This window comes from Tachysurus vachellii, chromosome 5, assembly GCF_030014155.1.
Source record: "Tachysurus vachellii isolate PV-2020 chromosome 5, HZAU_Pvac_v1, whole genome shotgun sequence".
Classification (NCBI taxonomy): Eukaryota; Metazoa; Chordata; class Actinopteri; order Siluriformes; family Bagridae; genus Tachysurus; species Tachysurus vachellii.
The window spans coordinates 5,397,406-5,418,725 of NC_083464.1; the positions used below are offsets into that span (position 1 = coordinate 5,397,406).

Here is a 21,320-nt window from a genome sequence, read left to right on the forward strand (position 1 = left end):
ACCTGTCTAATGGCTCTTTGGGTAAAAAACTTGAGGAGAAATTCTCTTGTAGGATTTTCAGTCTTGCATCATTTTTGGAGAGGGTTTTTTTTTTTTACCCACTTCATTAGTGTTTGAGGGCATAAATTTATGCACCGCTCTCATCGGGTCCCGCTGCATCATCTCCATGAGGTTGCGGTCTGGATTTTGACTTGGCCGTCCAAACACCTTCATATGTTTTTATTTATTTGCTGGGACATCCTCTACCGGGAGGACTCGGCAACTGTTTGGAAGGCTTTCCGTTTGTAAACCTTGTGCATCTTTCTTACTGCAGAACAGTGAATTTCACTTCTTTTTTTTTTTTTTTTTTTTTTTTTTTTAAAACCAATAAAAAACATCCAAATAATGATTACATTTGTTATTTTATTTGTTGGATTATGGAAGTTGGTGAAGACCAAACCAATGTTAATATTTATAATGCAGTAGATTATATCTGGTTGCTGTTGGTGTGGGGCAGGTTTTCATTTCACCCAAGCAAGAAGCCTCAGCTGAGTCTATTAAAACCCCCGGTGTAAATAATTCACCCTTTCACGTTTGTACCCCTGTGAATGTGTTTAACATGCAGCTTCTCCATGACTGCAGATTACTGTTTCTGAAAAACAACAGACCAAACGGAAATCTATGGAATGTCCCTTGGTGTAATCACATGTCTGTCTCTTATTAGATGCATGAAAATATCAGCCTAAGCCTTTCTTCTCACTTCTTTATACCATTTTGGGTTTTTCTTATTGTTGCTGGTGCTCGATTCCATCAAAATAACTAATAAATCTAAAAGCTTTTGTCTTGATGATCAACATGTCTGGGCTCTGAAACAGAAATATTAGATTAACAAACGTATCTCATCTTGCATGTGGTTTGAACTTATTCATGGTGTTGTGATGACACCATGCACAAGGGGCGGGGCTTATTTCAAGGTAATGAAAGCATCTTCGAACTCCACAACTTACCAGAGAGATGGAAGAGGAAGAGGTTATCAACGTACAAGATGTTCTAAATTGTACTTTAGACTAAATGTGTTGATGAAGTTTGGATGTACTCATTAGGACTTTCCTGTTCTCAGCCCAGAACGGTCACAATTTCCTCATCTTACTTTTTTATGTCCGGTGTCACTCAGATGTTCACTTTTCAGTCTTTGAGGTGTCTTCTTGTCATCTCTCTGCTGTCACATCTGGCTTGTTCCTTTGTGGCCTTCATCTGCATTTCTGTGCAGCTTTGTCATGATGCTTATTGTTAAAATCACCATACAAATAAAAAGGCTTGGATGTTAAATACATTGTCATTGTCATTTTAATTTAAATAAGCTGGTCTGGTGTCCTAATCCTCCTCCAGTTTAACAGCCTTGAGAGTTTTCAGTAAATCAGGCTGCATGCTCAGGTATAACAGTGCCTCTCTGTGGATAGGAGCAGAACTCAACTGGCTCTGCAATGTGGTGTTTACAGCTAAACTTCTACAGATGATAGATTATAATAATAGTAATAACAAGTTTATATTATTTATATTTTCATTACTACTAATCAATACAATATATTACTAATTATAATTATATAATATAATTATTTTCAGCATTTTTTGTGAGCATTATTATTATTATTATTATTATTATTTTATTATTAGTATTAGTAGTAGTGGTAGTGTTAATATGTATTTATTATTATTATTATTATTATTATTATTATTATTATTATTATTATTTAAATTATGATTTTATTGTTGTTTCTGAATTCCTTTCTCTATATTCCCTTTAAAACACATTCCCCTGACTTGTTGATCTGACACTATGACTCAGTTATAATGACATTATGACTCATTTATAATGAAATTATGACTCAGTTATAATGACATTATGACTCAGTTATAATGACATTATGACTCAGTTATAATGACATTATGACTCAGATATAATGACATTATGACTCAGATATAATGACATTATGACTCAGTTATAATGACATTATGAATTAGTTATAATGACATTAATGCAGTTATAATGGCATTATGACAGTTATAATGACATTATGGCTCGGTTATAATGATATGACAGTTATAATGACATTATGGCTCGGTTATAATGACATTATGACAGTTATAATGACATTATGGCTCAGTTATAATGATATGACAGTTATAATGACATTATGGCTCGGTTATAATGACATTATGACAGTTATAATGACATTATGGCTCAGTTATAATGATATGACAGTTATAATGACATTATGGCTCGGTTATAATGACATTATGACAGTTATAATGACATTATGGCTCAGTTATAATGATATGACAGTTATAATGACATTATGGCTCGGTTATAATGACATTATGACAGTTATAATATATATATATATGATGTTACATGTTATATGATGTTATAATGATGTTACAGAGCGGGGTCTGGTCCCTTTCCCTAACCCTCCCTATCTAAGTGTCCTACATCAGATCCACCCTGCTCACTGTAGGCGGTGTATTTGGGACGCAGCCCATGTCCAACCCTCTACCCACGTCTTCCACACCCACGATCAGTCAGATCCTAAGATGGCTTCACAGACGCTGCTCCGCGCTGCGCTGCTGGTCGTGTTGTCCGTCATCCTCACGCTCCTGCTGGCCTTCGCGTTGCCCGCAGCTCTCACGTGGCTCGCGCACTGTGCGGGTTTCTCAGAGGACACCGGGGCCACGCACTGTCTCGCGCTGCTCTACGCGCTGTTCGTCCTGTGCGTGGCGATGCCCAGGATCCCGCGTGGATCTGTCTCGGTAAGAACACGTAGTATTTATACTGTAGCGGTTACCATGGTTACCCCTAAGTCGCGTACTGGCCATGTAAAGCGTTACCGCACTCACTGTTTCATGCACATGACGTTATTTTATTTACAATGCAAATAAACACTAAACGTGTAGCACGAAATGCATTAAATAAACCAACGAGTCCTCAACATTCTGTTCTGATCTGTTTAGTGTTTTCATCTAAAACACCACAAAAATAAGCTTTAAATCCAAATGGGTGATTTTATGTGTGTTTTCTGTACAGAGTGTTAGAGACACACACTGTATATTCACACAACATGAAAAGCGTCTCATTTTATTTTTATAATTCACTTCTGGACAAATGTTCTGACATCATGTGCTTCATTTCTGGTTAAATATCTTACTAACTCTATTTATTTACTTATTGACCTACATAACTTTTCTATTTACTTATCAAATGTCAACTTATCAAATTACTTTCCTGCTTCCTTCCTTCTTCCCTCCCTTTCCTTTCTTTTCCTATCTTTTCTTTTCTTTTTTCTTTTCCTTTCTTTTCCTTTGATTTCTTTTCCTTTCCTTTCCTTTTTTTCTTTTTTTTCTATCTTTTCCTAACTTTCTTTTCCTATCTTTTCTTTTCTTTTTTCTTTTCCTTTCCTTTCCTTTCCTTTAATTTCCTTCGATCCTTACTTATTTTTGCCTCCCTGCCTCCTTTCTTCCTTCCTTCTGACTTTCCTCACCTATACTTACTTATTTACTTGCCTCCCTCCCTACTTGCCTTCCATCCATCCATCCCTATATACATACATACATACATACATACATACATACATACATACATACATACATACAAACTCCCTCCCCTCCTCTCCCTCCCCTCCTCTCCCTCCCCTCTACAAACTCCCTCCCCTCCTCTACCTCTCTCCCTCCTCTCCCTCCCCTCCCCTATCTAATCCTGCAGTTCCTAGAGTTAATGTTTTGCCGTGTAGACAAACATGATTGCTTAATAAATCACCGTTGCTCATCATTCGCCTCATTTCAGTCTGGCTTCTGTAAGAAACTTAAAATTATTGAAGAGAGAAAAAAAATCAACGTTTTTCAGCAGAAAAGTCACTTCAGCTAATGTTACCTGATCCAGCTGTATTATGTGAACTCTTACTATCTAGTGAGTAACAGCAGGGCTGGCTGAATACCTAACCCTAACCCTACCCCTAACCCCAAACCCTAACCCTTACCCCAACCCTAACACTAACCCTAACCCTAACCCCAACCCCAACTCCAACCCCAACCCTAGGCTGTCAGACTGTACAGATGAACAGTGCAGTTGATTTGTTTTGAACGTCAGCGCGTGTCCGGGTCAGAGTCCGTCACAACACAGTGGTTTCGCAGCTTTAGTACATTTAAAAACAAACGCTGATGACATCATTGATGAAACAGGAAGCGAAACTTTTTTTTTTCCTTTCCTCATGGGTTTTTTGTTTTTTATTGCTTTATGGGAATTTGACACTGTGTTAGAGAAAACTAATGAAACCTGAGTGATATTATTATGTAATTTTCCCCTGCAGGTTGAGGGGAAGGCCGTGTTTGTTACTGGATGTGACAGCGGGTTTGGACACGCTTTAGCCAAACACCTTCATAAACTAGGCTTCACCGTGTTTGCTGGATGCTACTTGAAGGTAACGTGTTGCAGATACACACAAAGCACAGAGCTGAATCATAATAAGAGAAAGTGTGGAGAAGGTGTGAGAATGTCACACTTACGCAATTCTTCTTCAGAATTAACAGCAAGTTTGCTCATTGTGATTAAACACTCAGATTAAAACAGAGGAGGCCTTTAAAGACTATAATGTAGTAGACAAATCTATTATTCAGAATTTTATAGGTTTTTATAGGCTGTTAATATAATATACACATAACATGAAAGATTTTTATTTTCCAAGAAGTAAACTGCTATAGATAGATAGATAGATAGATAGATAGATAGATAGATAGATAGATAGATAGATATGGTGATAGATAGATATGCTGATAGATAGATAGATAGATAGATAGATAGATAGATAGATAGATAGATATGGTGATAGATAGATATGGTGATAGATAGATAGATAGATAGATAGATAGATAGATAGATAGATAGATAGGTTATTGATCTCAGAGGAAATTCAAGAAACACAAAAACAATGGGAGAGCTCCACACCGAGGCAGCCATCTGCTGCACCATCTTGGACCTTACTACCAGTATTAATGCATAAGGCTAAAAATATGCCGTAACCACCTACAGAAATGATCTGTGCTAAAACAAAAAAAATCCTCTGTAGGTTTTAGACTCAAGCCTTCAGAGTGCATTTGAGTTAATGATGAACTCTGAATAAGCTCATGAATAATAGAGAGAAAATGAAGGTGATGGTGTTGAGTGTATGAGGTGGTGTTGACCCTCAGGATCAGGATGGCGAAGGGGCAATGGAGCTGGAGAACATGCACTCTGACAGACTGAAGGTGGTGCAGCTGGATGTGTGCAGTGATGAACAAGTCTCTAAAGCGATGGACTTCATCAGGACCAACCTGAAGAACCCAGAGAAAGGTGGGAATGTATGCTGACTTCTACTTCTTCTTCTTCTACTTCTGGCTTTTCCTGTTAGGGGTCACCACAGCGAATCATCCGTGGGAATCTATGCTGACTAACTTACCTTATTAATACATACAGTCATATGCAAAAGTTTAGGAACCCCTGACAATTTCCATGATTTTCATTTAGAAATATTTGGTTGTTTGGATCAGCAATTCATTTTGATTTATCAAATAACTAAAGGACACACTGAAGCGGGCTGTCCGTGCTCACCGACCATCAAACCTAACTGAACTGGAGATGTTTTGTAAGGAGGAATGGTCCAAAATACATTCATCCAGAACCCAGACGCTCATTACAGGCTATAGGAAGCGTCTAGAGGCTGTTATTTCTGCTAAAGGAGGCTCTACTTAATATTGATGTGATTTTTCTGTTAGGGTGCCCAAATTTATGCACCTGTCTAATTTCGTTTTGATGCATATTGCGCATTTTCTGTTAATCCAATAAACCACATTTCACTACTGAAATATTACTGAAGTATTCTTCAGTTATTTGATAAAACAAAATGAAATTGCTGATCCAAACACCCAAATATTTATAAATGAAAATCATGGAAATTGTCAGGGGTTCCTAAAGTTTTGCATGCGACTGTGTATGTATATATATATATATATATATATATATATATATATATATATATATATATATATATATATATATATATATCGTCGGGGGCGGAATCCTCGTATCTCCAAAACCGTTATTTTTCAGGAAATTAAAATAACGCCGTACCTTATCTGCAGTGCACAGGGTTTAGTCCGCGTTGCAGTGGATTGTCTTGAGCTAAATTCCTGTCCTCAGACGAGCACCAGAACTAGCGGGGGTCAAGATTTTTTTTTCTTTGAGCCCAGTGTTTTGAAGACATTTACCTCAGAAGACGTGTTGATTCGTTGCGACTCTTCTTGAGGAGAAATATGCCGTGAAGCTCTCCCGCGGAGTGAGGAAGAGGTGGACAGTTGAAGTGTCCAATGGAGTTATGAGATTTGCGCTCAAGCTATTTTCAAGACTTTAGATTGGTTAATAACTTGTAAAAATAACAGACCCACGTGGGGACTGACCAATAGCATCGATATGTGAAAAAATATGAAACTGACCAAATTTGGACATACAAGGTTTCCGCCAGACAGCGACTATATATATATATATATATATATATATATATATATATATATATATATATATATATATATATATATAGTATGATAGAAGGAAGGATTAAAGTGTATTAATGCTGTAATAAAGAGATCTCCTGGTACTTTTAGCTCAGCTCAGCTTTTCTCTGGGAGTTTGTGTTAAAGATTAAGATTAAAATAAATAGAATTAGTATTAGGGATCAAATCCGATTAAAGTCCTAAAGCTCATGCAGACGATTAGTGTGCTAACACAGTGGGAGCTACAGTAACACCACTACAGTTATTGTCCTCCATCATATAAGCTCATGACCAGAACATTATGTCTTCCCTGTTAAATCTCTCTGCCTCCGATACCATCAGGAAATACATCAATAATACTCCATTTAATTTTTTTAATGCTTTTACAGTACATGTCTTGAAAAAGAGCCTCCTGGTGGTCCGGTGGCAGGATCCTGTGCCCTCGTTGCCGTAGACCAGGTTCAATTCAATTCACTTAAGTTTATTTGTATAGCACAATTTAACATTGTCTCAAAGCAGCTTTACAGAAGTATAGAAACAGAATAAATATTTTAAAGTTCAAAGTTTAAAATTAAATTCCTATTTATCTCTAACATCTCTCCCTAATGATCAAGCCTGAGGTGACGGTGATGTGGAAAAAAAATGATATGAGGAAGAAACCTTAAGAGGAACCAGACACAGAAATGAACCTCATCCTCATTTGTGTGACACTGAACAGGAAATGATGTCAATGTAACTAATGTCCTTTCTACAACAGTTTATAGTTTAGTGGAATTAAACAACCAAAAACTAACAGGTCAGAGTCTTTTCTGAGTTCATTGCAGACTTAACACTAATTCCTTCCTGTTGAAGTCTTCAAATGTTCACCGATGAAGACCTGAGTATAAATATGTGACCCATTGACAGGGAGCAGCCGAAATAACGTGTCTTGAAAAATGCGGTTATGATGGGAACAAGTGGCTAAACGGGGCTACAGAGGTTGTTGTGGGCGTTAACCGTCATCACACAGAACTATTCATTCATAGAGATTCATCCACTAAAACGTGTGTGTGTGTGTGTGTGTGTGTGTGTGTGTGTGTGTATTAAAACGGAACAGTGAAGTTTAGTAGTGTTGACATTAGTCATGTGACACTGCTATATTCCATTTACAGCTTTAGAAACCGAAGCTTTAAACCTTTTGCTAAATGTATTTAAGCTCCAAAATTCTAAAAAACAAACAAAACACATAAGAATTATAAGAATAAATCAAATTGATCACAGTGTAAATTTCTGCAATAATCCAAGAGACGATGGAAAAAACAATTATGTAAAAAATATGTATTTATTTTGCACAAACAGACTGAGAGACCTTCAGAATGCGTGCGCTGAGTCCTGAGGTTTAGTGGTGTTTAGTCGAGTATAGTAGTGTTTAGTGGTGTTCAGTCGAGTATAGTAGTGTTTAGTGGTGTTTAGTCGAGTTTAATGGTGTTCAGTCGAGTATAGTAGTGTTTAGTGGTGTTTAGTCGAGTTTAATGGTGTTCAGTCGAGTATAGTAGTGTTTAGTGGTGTTTAGTCGAGTTTAATGGTGTTTAGTCGAGTATAGTAGTGTTTAGTGGTGTTTAGTCGAGTATAGTAGTGTTTAGTCGAGTTTAATGATGTTTAGTCGAGTATAGTAGTGTTTAGTGGTGTTAGTCGAGTTTAATGGTGTTTAGTCGAGTATAGTATAGCATAGTAGTGTTTAGTGGTGTTTAGTCAAGTACAGTAGTGTTTAGTGGTGTTTAGTCGAGTTTAATAGTGTTTAGTCGAGTATAGTAGTGTTTAGTGGTGTTTAGTCGAGTTTAATGGCGTTTAGTCGAGTATAGTAGTGTTTAATGGTGTTTTGGGTTTAATTAAGTTTTTGTTGGATTGTTATGTATTTAGTCAGGTTTATTGGTGTTTTGTGGTGTTTAGTTGGGTTTAATTGTGTTTATTTGGGTTTGGTCAGGTTTAATGTATTTAGTGGGGTTTTTTAGGTTTAATGGTGTTTAATGATGTTTAGTCAAGTTTAATGTTTTTTTAGTGGTATTTATTCAGGTTTAATAGTGTTTAGTTGGGTTTAATGATGTTTAGTCAAGTTCAATAGTGTGGTGTTTAATGGTGTGATTGGTTCCTCCTGCAGGTCTATGGGCCGTGGTGAACAACGCCGGGGTCTCTAATTTCGGGGAGGTGGAATTCACATCCATGGATACGTACAAGAATGTGTCAGAGGTCAACCTGTGGGGAACCATCAGAGTGACCAAAGCCGTTCTGCCTCTGATCCGCAGAGCCAAAGGTGCGAGCAGAACGCTACTGAAATGCTTTTACTCATGAAATATTCGTTTCTACTCGATGCCTGGACGTAATCATGGATATTTTAGATTTTAGATGATAAACTTGAGTTTAAAATGATTATACAGGAGCTGTCCTTATATCTCTTATGATATAATGCTATTCATAAAGCACTCTTCATTAGTGGAATATGAGCCGAGTTCGCACTGCATGTCGCTGCTCTGTTACAGGACGTGTGGTGAACATAGCCAGCATGTACGGCCGGATGGGAAACGTTCTGCGCTCTCCATACTGCGTCTCTAAATACGGTGTGGAGGCCTTCTCCGACTGCCTCAGGTACGAGATGAAGGCGTGGGGAGTCAAAGTGGCTGTCGTCGAGCCGGGGAACTTCATCGTGGCTACAGGGATCCTGACGCGTGACATCGTGGCCTCGACGGCAGAGAAGCTGTGGAAGGAGGCGTCTCCTGATGTGCAGGAGGACTACGGGAAGCCTCACTTCGAGCACTACATGGCCCTGATGCGCTCCTACTGCAACAGCGGCCAGCGCGACATCACGCCCGTCCTGGACGACATCACAGATGCCATCGTGTCCAAACGGCCATACACGCGCTACAACCCCGTGGAGCCGTACTGGTGGATTCGCATGCAGGTCATGAATCATCTCCCAGGAGCCATTTCAGACCGTCTGTATTTCTGAAGCGTTTCCATTCCTCTATCTAGTATCTGTTCATTATCACACCATTCTTATACTTCATCCTTACAGTTATATAACAACACGGTGACGCTCCTGCAGAGTTCTGTGGTTCTGGCCATTCACATGACAGCTGATCAATAATCACTCCAGTTTTTTTTTTTTTTTTAACTCGTTCCACTCTGATCTATAATGCGAGTCAGATTATCATGGACCAGAAACTTGACAAGTTGATCTCCTGAGTATTACAAACAGAAAAGCAGTCATCGCAATTATATAAAATCCTTAGTCCAAGAGAAAGTAGCACAGGAAAAGAAGAGAAAAGACTTTACATGTCTCAGGGGAAGCACATGACAGCCTTCACACGAGCCTTTGTGAGACACTAGCTGTTGTAGGACAGAGCTGACTCTATGGGGGCGGGGATTAGTTTGACGAATAAATTCGAATAATTTGAATAAAATAAATAAAAAACAACTGGGTTGACTGGTCCTACTGGGTTAAAATCTCAGACACAAAATTGTTCCCTTGCTGGTCATAGAGACAATTATTAATGAAGTCTTACAATCGTTCAATCACACGTTCTTGAGATGTATATCGCTCTGTAGAGAAGCTCAGACTGCAAACCTGAACACGTTTTAAAAAATAATGTGTTTGTTTCTTGTTTTTTTGGTTGTGAACGGGAAACTGAAAATCCTCCGAGTTTTACATCTGCCTCTGGACTTCCTTTATAAGTGAGGTTGAATTAAACAGTGTTTCTGTTCTTATTTCAGTACAGAGAACCCAGTGGGAACTGTGTGTAAACCGTATGCACACTACAGACAGGGTGGATTTTAGATCGGAAAAAAAAAAAAAAGCTGGAGTATTTATTTAATGTCATTACAACTTAAGTATTAATAATCTTAGTTATAAATAAACCCGTTGAAGTGGAGAGATTAGTCATTAATCACTGCAGCGATATCGGTCACTTCAAGTACTTTCAAAAGAGCTAATCCGTGTTAGATGTAGTAACTCTCTCTCTCTCTCTCTCTCTCTCTCTCTCTCTCTCTCGCTCGCTCGCTCATCTGTGATAAATATATATAAAATATACATATTTTCTATCTACAAAGCTCTCTATAAAAGTTACATGTATTTTAATAAGACACTGAGCGTATAAAGTGTGAATCGCCCACCACTGGATAAAAGAGGAAGACTGTGGTCGTGTCCAGACTTCCACATAAGAGTTATGAAGCAGTCTGTGAAGCAAAATCGAGTATATTAGAGTATCAGCGTGTTCACCGGGCTCTCGTTCAGCTCACGTGAATTTGTTTAGAAATCTATACATCGATCTTTTTAGTGATGTGAAAACTTTTACCTTCTTTCTAACGGGATTGAGGAATCCTAATACTAAGACATGCCAGACTTGCAGAAGATTTTGAGTCTGTACATCATTTATAGAGCATCTTCAATGCATTTAGACACGCCCACAAAACACCATAAAAGGTAAAGCTCACATTCTGGACGTTTACATGCAAGAAAAGTGAATTGTTCAGATTCAGATCGAAAAAGCCATCATGTAAACACCTGAGTCGATCTGAATTGAGTTTCGGGGGAGGTGTAGCTTTGAAATAATCCTATAAGAAATTAGCAAAGTAAATTTGCTTGCACAGTAGTGGTGTGAAAGCGATGACGGAGGCACAGAAGTAGAAGTGTAGACAAATATTTAAATCGGATTGCGATGTTTAGGGTACGAATAAACAGTATTTGGGAACCTGCAAGCTGAAAACATCAAAATGGTGATTAAACAGCGAACAAGTGCCTGTTATGGCTTAGATTCAGTGCTTTGAATCTTCTAGCGATACATATCAGTTAGCATGGAAACACTAACTCATCCTGCTTTTCTAGGGTGCCATTACTTTTATCCATCTTCTTTATGGACGCGTTTTGATTAGCTTTCGTTCAAATCATTCGTAAATGAGTGAGTTCGTTAAAGTCGTGTATATCTTTGTAAGAAATAAGTGATTTAAAGACGATGCTGCGATCCGAAGATAAAATCAATCACAGTGACGACGCATCACCAGACAGAACGAGTCGAATCTCATCGAACGAGGTTCACTTTATAGCCGTAAAAACTCACTGAGGATACAAAAGAGTTTTTCTAAAGTCGCTGGAGTTTATTTTAATGTTTTTATGTTAATGATTTATGAATAAATCCAGTTTATTGTGTATCCACTTTGATAAATGAAGCTGACGAGGTGTCGTTCTGAGGCTATACGTGAGTTTTAAGTGTTTCTGGCTCGGCCAGCAGGGGGAGCAGCTGGACAACTCTCTTGCGTTTTTATAACAGAAATTGTAACGGATTTTTAAAAATTGAGCTTTCCTACAATAAAAATTCTTTGAAAAAGAAAGCATATTGTGTTTTTTCTCTGATGGATGTCAAATGGTGGAGCGGCAACAGGCGAAGAAAAAACAACTTGAGTATAAATATTTTAATGCTACAATGCTAACTACAAAAAAAAACAAATTTGTTCATTTTGTCCATTTGTTACTTCATTCATTCATTCATTCATCTTCTACCGCTTATCCGAACTACCTCCGAACTACTATCTCAGGCATCATCGGGCATCAAGGCAGGATACACCCTGGACGGAGTGCCAACCCATCACAGGGCACACACACACACACACTCTCATTCACTCACGCACTCACACACTACGGACAATTTTCCAGAGATGCCAACCAACCTACCATGCATGTCTTTGGACCGGTGGAGGAAACCGGAGTACCCGGAGGAAACCCCGAGGCACGGGGAGAACATGCAAACTCCACACACACATGGCGGAGGCGAGAATCGAACCCCGACCCTGGAGGTGTGAGGTGAACGTGCTAACCACTAAGCCACCGTAAATCATCTTTCAGGTAACTAACAGTAACTCCACTTTGTATCCCACCGTTCTGTTGCTGATTATTTTCCTTGAACTGCACACCAAGTGTTTTATTCCTTATTTCACAAACTGTTTATCTAATATCTATCAAACTGTCAACATTTTCATATACAGAATTTGGCAGAGCAACTTACATTTTATCTCATACAACTGGGCATTAAGGGCCTTGCTCAGGGGCCCAACAGTGGCAGCTTGGTGGACCTGGGATTGAAACTCACAACCTTCTGATCTGTAGTCCAACACCTTAAACACTAAGCTACCACATCCCTGTCAAGCTGGCAACTGGTTCAATGTGTCTAAATAATCAGCTGAGAAAATATCAAAGCATCATAAGATACTAAACCCTGTTTCACAAGAAGTAAGACCAAACATTCTCTACACACAGATCAACACATGGATCGAACGGCGAGATGAGACGAGAACGTCGGCTTAAACGTTAGCGACGCGAGTCAGGGGAAACATCGTGGTCAACATTTTATAGGCACAATATAATATCTAGTATATTGTGATGTCATAATTTGAAAAGATAGAAGAATTGCAGTGTCCAAGCATCATGCCGTCATCACTGCAACTTTAAAAGTCCCCTGTAGATGGCACACTGCTACTGTTCATGCACACCTCATGCATTATTTACTGTACGGTGACCATGATTTACAGTTTTTCTCAACTGCTTTCAGTCATTTCTCAGATCAGAATTGAAGTTTGCAGATCTCCAAGTGCATTTCTCAAAACAACACGTACAAACTGCACAACATAGTGGATAACCAGAAAATACGCGTCACCTGCTCCAAATGCTTTGTCTATCGTGCAAAAGCGTGTTTTTTCATCAATCATTGTGTCAGAGGCAGCAGAATCCCATGTCATTTTTTCAACAATGTGAACGTGACAGGCAAAATTATTAGTCATGTTGTCAGTAGAACATCATACTCACTCACTCACTCATTTTCTACCGCTTATCCGAACTACCTCGGGTCACGGGGAGCCTGTGCCTATCTCAGGCGTCATCGGGCATCAAGGCAGGATACACCCTGGACGGAGTGCCAACCCATCACAGGGCACACACACACACTCTCATTCACACACACAATCACACACTACGGACAATTTTCCAGAGATGCCAATCAACCTACCATGCATGTCTTTGGACCGGGGGAGGAAACCGGAGTACCCGGAGGAAACCCCCAAGGCATGAGGAGAACATGCAAACTCCACACACACAAGGCGGAGGTGGGAATCGAACCCCCAACCCTGGAGGTGTTGTAATGATGTGGCTTTTACATGGCTTTCCTGTTCGGTTTATCATCTTCCGTACATATTTGGGGTTTAGAGATTTAGCTTAGCTGTATTAGCTGTTTTTGAAGAATTCTGACACTTGACAGCCCTGTGATGGGTTGGCACTCCGTCCAGGGTGTATCCTGCCTTGATGCCCGATGACGCCTGAGATAGGCACAGGCTCCCCGTGACCCGAGGTAGTTCGGATAAGCGGTAGAAGATGAATGAATGAATGAACAAGACATTGCTGATATGATGTGAAAAACTGACAACAGGATCTGACGGTGGAACGAGTAGTTTTGAGAAATGCAGTTCTGTTGTGAGAAATGACTGAAAAAACAGTTGAGAAAAACTGTAATACTAAAAAGGAAGAAATGTCACCTTTAAACACAATCCAACATCTACACAGCGTGTAGAATCATGCAGATTTAGTAAATGTTCACATTTAACATGAGAATGAAAACATTTATCTGATCTCTATTACTTTGACCGTGGCATGGTTGTTTGTGGCAGATGGGCTGATGGGAGTATTTCAGAAACTTCAGATATCCTTGGATTGGAAAATGAACAGATTTTGAGGTTTAATCTGACTCGTATAATCACTTTTTTACATCCGTGGTGAGCAGAAAAGCATCTCAGAACACACAACTTTTAGGTGGATGAGCTACAATAGCAGAAGACCATATCAGGTTCCTCTAATGTCATCCAGGGACCAGGTCCAGTTTGAGTGTGTCTGTGCTTATGATAGCTAGGAACAGGAATCTGACGCTAACTTATTTATAAATGTAAAACAATTTCATATGAATGATTATAAATTTGATAAATGACATTTTACTAAAGTTGTGTATTTAGTGTATCTGAGAAAGTTAAGTTGTTACTATAGAAAACGCCTCCTGACCAATGACCAATCAGAATCCAGCACGATGATACGGTTGAGACTTTTTATGTATCTCTGGATAAGGGCGGCTCAAATGCTGTAAATGTAAATGTTTGAAACTATATTTCTGGAGCTGTAAGGTCATGTGACCCTGACAACATAGTATGATTTTTAAGTACATGATTACTGAAACATCCATTACTGTTTATTTAATAAAATCTATACAGTGTGTAAAGACTGCAGCAACACTGCTGTGTCTAACACACACACACACACAGACAGACACACACAGACACACACAGACACACACACACAGACAGACACAGACACACACACAGACACAGACACACACACAGACACACACACACAGACACACACAGACACAGACAGACACAGACACACACACACACACACAGACAGACACAGACACACAGACACAGACACACACACACACACACACAGAGACACACACAGACACAGACAGACACAGACAGACACACACACACAGATACACACACAGACAGACACACAGACAGACACACAGACAGACACACAGACAGACACACACACACACAGACACACACCCAGACACACAGACACACACACCCAGACACAGACACACACACCCAGACACAGACACACACAGACACACACAGACACAGACACAGACACACACAGACACACAAACACCCATCTGACACTTTTACTACAGAGAATGAATCACCAGGTTATTAATATGGTGGTCCAGGTGAGCTGTACATAATTCGGTTAACGAGTATAAATATGAAGATCTACAGTTCGTAGAGTTGATAACGTGAGCCTGTATTACAAAAAAAGTCCAATCTCAAGTCCTAAATTAAGATCTGATTTTGAACCCAGAAGAAAATCCAAGCTTCATGTTGCACCAACATTTCACTCACAGCATTATCACATGATCAGCAACATCGAAAGCAATAGTTAAGCATTGCATCCGTTACCTAGCAACCGAATGCAAAGACACAAACCCAAAAACCGATAGCTAATCCGAAATGTATTTCTAAATATAAAGGTGTAAAAGTTATTATCTCATGCAACATACAGGGAAGGCATTTTAACTTCGACCACAGTTACTTCTGCATTGCACATTTACACGTACACTATATTACCAAAAGTGTTTCGAGACATGAACTTTAATGACATCCCATTCTTAATCCATAGAGATAAACATGGAATTGATCCACCATCTGTAGTTAGAACAACTCCTAAACCTTGTGAAAGCCTTCCCAGAAGAATTGGAGTGTGTTTATGGGAATTTTTGACCATTCTCTAAAAGCACATTTGTGAGTTCAGGCACTGATGCTGGACAAGAAGGCTTGGCTCGCAGTCTAATACATCCCAAAGGTGTTCTATCAGGTTGCAGGCCAGTCAAGATCCTCTACAGCAAACTCATAGATCATCCATGTCTTTATGGACGTGCTTTGTGCACTGGTGCACAGTCATGTTGGAACAGGAAAGGACCGTCTTCAAATGTTCCCACAAAGTTAGGAGCATGAACTTGTCCAAAATCTCTCGGTATGCTGAAGCATTAAGAGTTCCTTTCACTGGAACTAAGGGGCCAAGCTCAAGCCCTGAAAAACAACCCCACACCATAATCCCCCTCCACCAAACTTTACTCTTGGAACAATACAATCATTCAGACTCGTCCATCGGATTGCCAGACGGAGACGCGTGATTCGTCACTCCAGTGAACGCATCTCCACTGGTCTAGAGTCGAGTGGCGGCGTCATTTACAGTACTGCATCTGCATTGCACTTGTTGATGTAAGGCTTTAAACCAGAACATAAAACATTACAACACAAAATAGGATTAGTCAGAAGGTGTTGATTCATTTTCTATAACAGTGGCTCTGACAACGTTACCGACCATATTTAGGTTTCTATAGTAACAGCGTAGCCAGGGACTGATACAGTGGATATGTTAATCCCTCTCCACTGCTTCTCTCTTTCTACCCATCCCGAGGCATCCAGAAATTGTACCAGCTTAGATCGTCTTCTGTGCGATGAAGATTTTGGACCTCCACTGAGATGAGGCCGACTCTGAGAATCCTGAGGCATCTAAAGACCTATCCAGTCAGACTCTGCAATACTAAAGAGATGTGAACTCCATGTGATCTTTTGCATCTATATACTACATTTATCAGACTGTATATTTATAATCACACCCTCCAGTGTCACCCATATGACGATGAGGTTCCCCTTTGAGTCTGGTTCCTCTCAAGGTTTCTTCCTTCACCATCTAAGGGAGTTTTTCCTTGCCACTGCTGCCTGAGTCACCTCAGACTTGTTCATTGGAAATAAATACATACACATTGTGAACTAAATATATCTAATATTAATCTTGAATTTGGGGGGCACGGTGGCTTAGTGGTTAGCACGTTCGCCTCACACCTCCAGGGTTGGGGGTTCGATTCCCGCCTCCGCCTTGTGTGTGTGGAGTTTGCATGTTCTCCCCGTGCCTCGGGGGTTTCCTCCGGGTACTCCGGTTTCCTCCCCCGGTCCAAAGACATGCATGGTAGGTTGATTGGCATCTCTGGAAAATTGTCCGTAGTGTGTGATTGTGTGAGTGATTCAGTGTGTGTGTGTGTGTGTGCGCCCTGTGATGGGTTGGCACTCCGTCCAGGGTGTATCCTGCCTTGATGCCCGATGACGCCTGAGATAGGCACAGGCTCCCCGTGACCCGAGGTAGTTCGGATAAGCGGTAGAAGATGAATGAATGAGTAATCTTGAATTTTGTATTCTATTAATCTTTATATTATTCTTTATATTAACCTTTTGTTCTATGTTTATGTTCTGTAAAGCTGCTTTGAGACGACGTCAATTGTAAAAAAGTGCCATACAAATAAACTTGAATTGAAAAAAAATGAATTGAATTATTATAATGGACATTACTATAATTACTATAACTATAAGCAGACAAAAAGTATGAGGTCATTCTTTCATTAATAAAAATATGACAAACGTAACAAGAGAAATAAAACACGTGGGTGCGGGAACTCGATCGCCGCTTTATCAAACCAGGCAGTTTTATTTCTTACATAAGCATCATTATTCTGAGCTCAGACATGTAGTTGTCATGGTTACTAATGAGGAAGTCCTGTGCAAGTCCAGCACCATATGGTTAATGTAATAAAATGGTTAATTGTTTTTTATTACAATGTCTATTACATCAGCGCAAGGAAGAGAGAATTAGTTCACAATAAAGTCGAATCAAAGAGAAAAATGGTGATTTCTCCACTACATACGTGTGAGCGGGATTAAACGTGTGCACATTAAATTTACCTGGAGGGAAAATAAACCCACGTGAAAAAAGCAGATCAGTTCGTCGTCCAGATTGGATTGAGGTTGTTTATTTTCTGTCCAACGAGAAGCAGAGACGTAGACGGAAACATAGGCGGTGACGCTGTCCAGAAATAGGTTAACGTCGTTATTTGTTTCACTTCCTGTCCATAGAGGTCTTTGCAGAGACAGAAACATAGCCAGAGATGTAGACACAGACAGAGAAGGAGACATGGACAGTGAAAGGCGTAGACATAGATGTAGATGCAGACAGAGGAGACATGGACAGAGAAGGAGACATGGACAGTGAAAGGCATAGACAGAGATGTAGACTCAGACATAGATGTAGATGCAGACAAAAAAGGAGACATGGACAGAGAAGGAGACATGGACAGAGACAGGCGTAGACAGATGTAGACTCAGACATAGATGTAGATGCAGACAGAGGAGACATGGACAGAGAAGGAGACATGGACAGAGACAGGCGTAGACAGATGTAGACTCAGACATAGATGTAGATGCAGACAGAGAAGGAGACATGGACAGTAAAAGGCATAGACAGAGATGTAGATGCAGATATAGATGTAGATGCAGACAAAAAAGGAGACATGGACAGAGAAGGAGACATGGACAGAGATGTAGACACAGACACAGACATAGATGTAAATGCAGACAGAGAAGGAGACATGGACAGTGAAAGGCATAGACAGAGATGTAGATGCAGACAGAGGAGACATGTACAGAGAAGGAGACATGGACAGTGAAAGGCATAGACAGAGATGTATATTCAGACATAGATGTAGACGCAGACAGAGGAGACATGGACAGAGACAGGCGTAGACAGAGAGGTAGACTCAGACATAGATGTAGACGCAGACAGAGGATACATGGACAGAGACAGGCGTAGACAGAGAGGTAGACTCAGACATAGATGTAGACGCAGACAGAGGATACATGGACAGAGACAGGCGTAGACTCACATAGATGTAGATGCAGACAGAGGAGAAATGGACAGAGACAGGCGTAGACAGAGATGTAGACTCAGACATAGATGTAGACGCAGACAGAGGATACATGGACAGAGACAGGTGTAGACTCACATAGATGTAGATGCAGACAGAGGAGAAATGGACAGAGACAGGCGTAGACAGAGATGTAGACTCAGACATAGATGTAGACGCAGACAGAGGAGACATGGACAGAGACAGGTGTAGACAGAGATGTAGACTCACATAGATGTTGATGCAGACAGAGGAGAAATGGACAGAGACAGGCGTAGACAGAGAGGTAGACTCAGACATAGATGTAGACGCAGACAGAGGATACATGGACAGAGACAGGTGTAGACTCACATAGATGTAGATGCAGACAGAGGAGAAATGGACAGAGACAGGCGTAGACAGAGATGTAGACTCAGACATAGATGTAGACGCAGACAGAGGAGACATGGACAGAGACAGGTGTAGACAGAGATGTAGACTCACATAGATGCAGACAGAGGAGAAATAGACAGAGACGGGCATAGACAGAGATGTAGACACAGACATAGATGTAGACACAGACAGAGGAGACATGGACAGAGACAGGTACAGACAGAGATGTAGACTCAGACATAGATGTAGATGCAGACAGAGAAGGAGACATGGACAGAGACAGGCGTAGACAGAGATGTAGACTCACATAGATGTAGACGCAGACAGAGGAGACATGGACAGAGACAGGCGTAGACAGAGATGTAGACACAGACATAGATGTAGACGCAGACAGAGACATGGACAGAGACAGGTGTAGACAGCGATGTAGACTCAGACAGACAGACAGAGACATAGATGCAGACAGAGACGTAGACTCAGACATAGAAGACAGACGGAGATATAGACAGATGTGGACACAGATGTACAGGCAGACAAAGACGTAGACGCAGACAGATGTAGACAGAGACATAGATGCAAACAGAGACGTAGACAGAGACGTAAATACAGACACAGATGGAGATATATAGCAACAGAGACACAAACATAGACTGAGACATTGTTCCAGGGTCTGGAGACAAATCTGTGTGCGGAATTTAAAGCGCACAGGATTCACAGGAACCGGAGCCGAAAGGTCAAAAGATAAACATCCAGGTGGAACGATGACACAGGGTTAGAGGTCACCCAGGTATCCCATAGTGACTCGGATGTCACGATAAGCGAGGTCGAGAACAGGTCACGTACCATCGATAGAGTTCTCAGTGAAACAAAGCCACGAGGTTCCTGTAGACAGGAAGGACAGACGAACCTCCGAGATCCGATCGGTCTCTCGTGACCTTTGACCCTGTGGAACACCTGTGGAAAATAATGATTCTGCAGGAAAATAACCAAACGTTCAGAAGCGACGTGCATTACAGTGGCTCTGTGTCCCAGCAGGGGAGGAAATAATTATATAAATAATAAGAATGACACAAGGGGGGTGTGCAGCAGAAATAGTGAGCGTTGGTTCAAGAGCAAAACTAAAGGAGTTTGTTTCTTATTGACCCCATGTGTGATTTATCCTGCATCAGAAACAGACCATAATAATCACTTAGATAGAGAAAAGCAGAGTGCTGTTGGAGTCTCTCTCTCTCTCTCCATCTCTCTCCCCCCCGTCTTTCTCTCTTCCCCCCCTCTCTCTCTTTCTGTCTCTCTCTCCCTCTCTCCCCCCTCTCTCTCTTTCTGTCTCTCTCCCCCTCTCTCTCTTTCTGCCTGTCTCCCTCTCTCTCCCCCTCTTTCTCTCTCCCTGTCTTTCTCTCTCTCCCCATCTGTCTCTCTCTCCCTCTGTCTTTCTCTCTCTCTCCCTCTTTCTTTCTCTTTCTCTCCCCCTCTCTCTCTCTCTCCCTCCCTCTTTCTCTCTCCCCCCCTCTCTTTCTCTCTCCCTCCCCCTCTGTCTCTCTCTCTCTCTCTCTCTCTCTCTCTCCCCGTCTTTCTCTCTCTCCCTCCCCATCTTTCTCTCTCTCTCTCCCCCCTCTGTCTTTCTCTCTCTCCCCCCTCTGTCTTTCTCTCTCTCTCTCTCTCTCTCTTTCTCTCTCTCTCTTCTTTCATTTTCTTTAAACACACCACACAAAATCATTTGGTTTATGTACTTTATTACTTCCTTTGCACAGTCTAATAAACTTCTATTAGATATGAAGATGAGTCCACGTAGATAGTGAGCATATAAGTACAATTATTTTTCACAGCATCGTCTCTATAATCGCCTCCTCGAACAGCCCGGCTCTGGACGTCGGAGCTCAGGGTTCAGGGAGAATCGGTTTCTCTGAACGCTACAGCTTAGGATCGGCACCGTGAAGCTGTGAGTCTGTCTGGTCATCAGTGTTCAAATCTGTAAATGGGTCTGACCGAGATCAGCTAGAAATGTGGATTAGGATCATTTAGTAAAAAATATCA

At 40.6% G+C, this 21,320-nt stretch overlaps 2 protein-coding genes across 6 annotated transcripts in view; one reads left to right on the top strand and one right to left on the bottom strand.

The window, feature by feature from the left end:
• Window positions 1–2,541: 2,541 nt before the first annotated feature.
• On the top strand, window positions 2,542–11,916 carry bdh1 (3-hydroxybutyrate dehydrogenase, type 1). Its single transcript, XM_060869588.1, has 5 exons — window positions 2,542–2,787; window positions 4,341–4,451; window positions 5,218–5,359; window positions 8,693–8,845; window positions 9,072–11,916. Exons 1-5 carry the CDS (start codon window positions 2,572–2,574, stop codon window positions 9,536–9,538), a joined length of 1,089 nt encoding a protein of 362 aa, XP_060725571.1. The 5' UTR covers window positions 2,542–2,571; the 3' UTR covers window positions 9,539–11,916.
• Window positions 11,917–21,002: 9,086 nt separating this feature from the next.
• nck1b (NCK adaptor protein 1b) overlaps window positions 21,003–21,320 on the bottom strand; it is a 54,930-nt gene continuing 54,612 nt past the window's right edge. For all 5 annotated transcript variants that reach the window (XM_060869581.1, XM_060869583.1, XM_060869582.1 and 2 more), the window contains one exon: window positions 21,003–21,281. The gene's annotated coding sequence lies outside the window, so the exon portion shown is untranslated. The remainder of the gene's footprint in view (window positions 21,282–21,320) is intronic.

What these genes read in the sequence shown, in the direction of transcription:
- bdh1 (XM_060869588.1), top strand. Translation starts at nt 2,572, where the DNA reads ATGGCTTCACAGACGCTGCTCCGCGCTGCGCTGCTGGTCGTGTTGTCC. An exon ending in TTGCTGGATGCTACTTGAAG is followed by an intron (nt 4,452 to 5,217) that starts GTAACGTGTTGC and finishes GTTGACCCTCAG; the next exon opens with GATCAGGATGGCGAAGGGGC. An exon ending in CCTGAAGAACCCAGAGAAAG is followed by an intron (nt 5,360 to 8,692) that starts GTGGGAATGTAT and finishes TTCCTCCTGCAG; the next exon opens with GTCTATGGGCCGTGGTGAAC.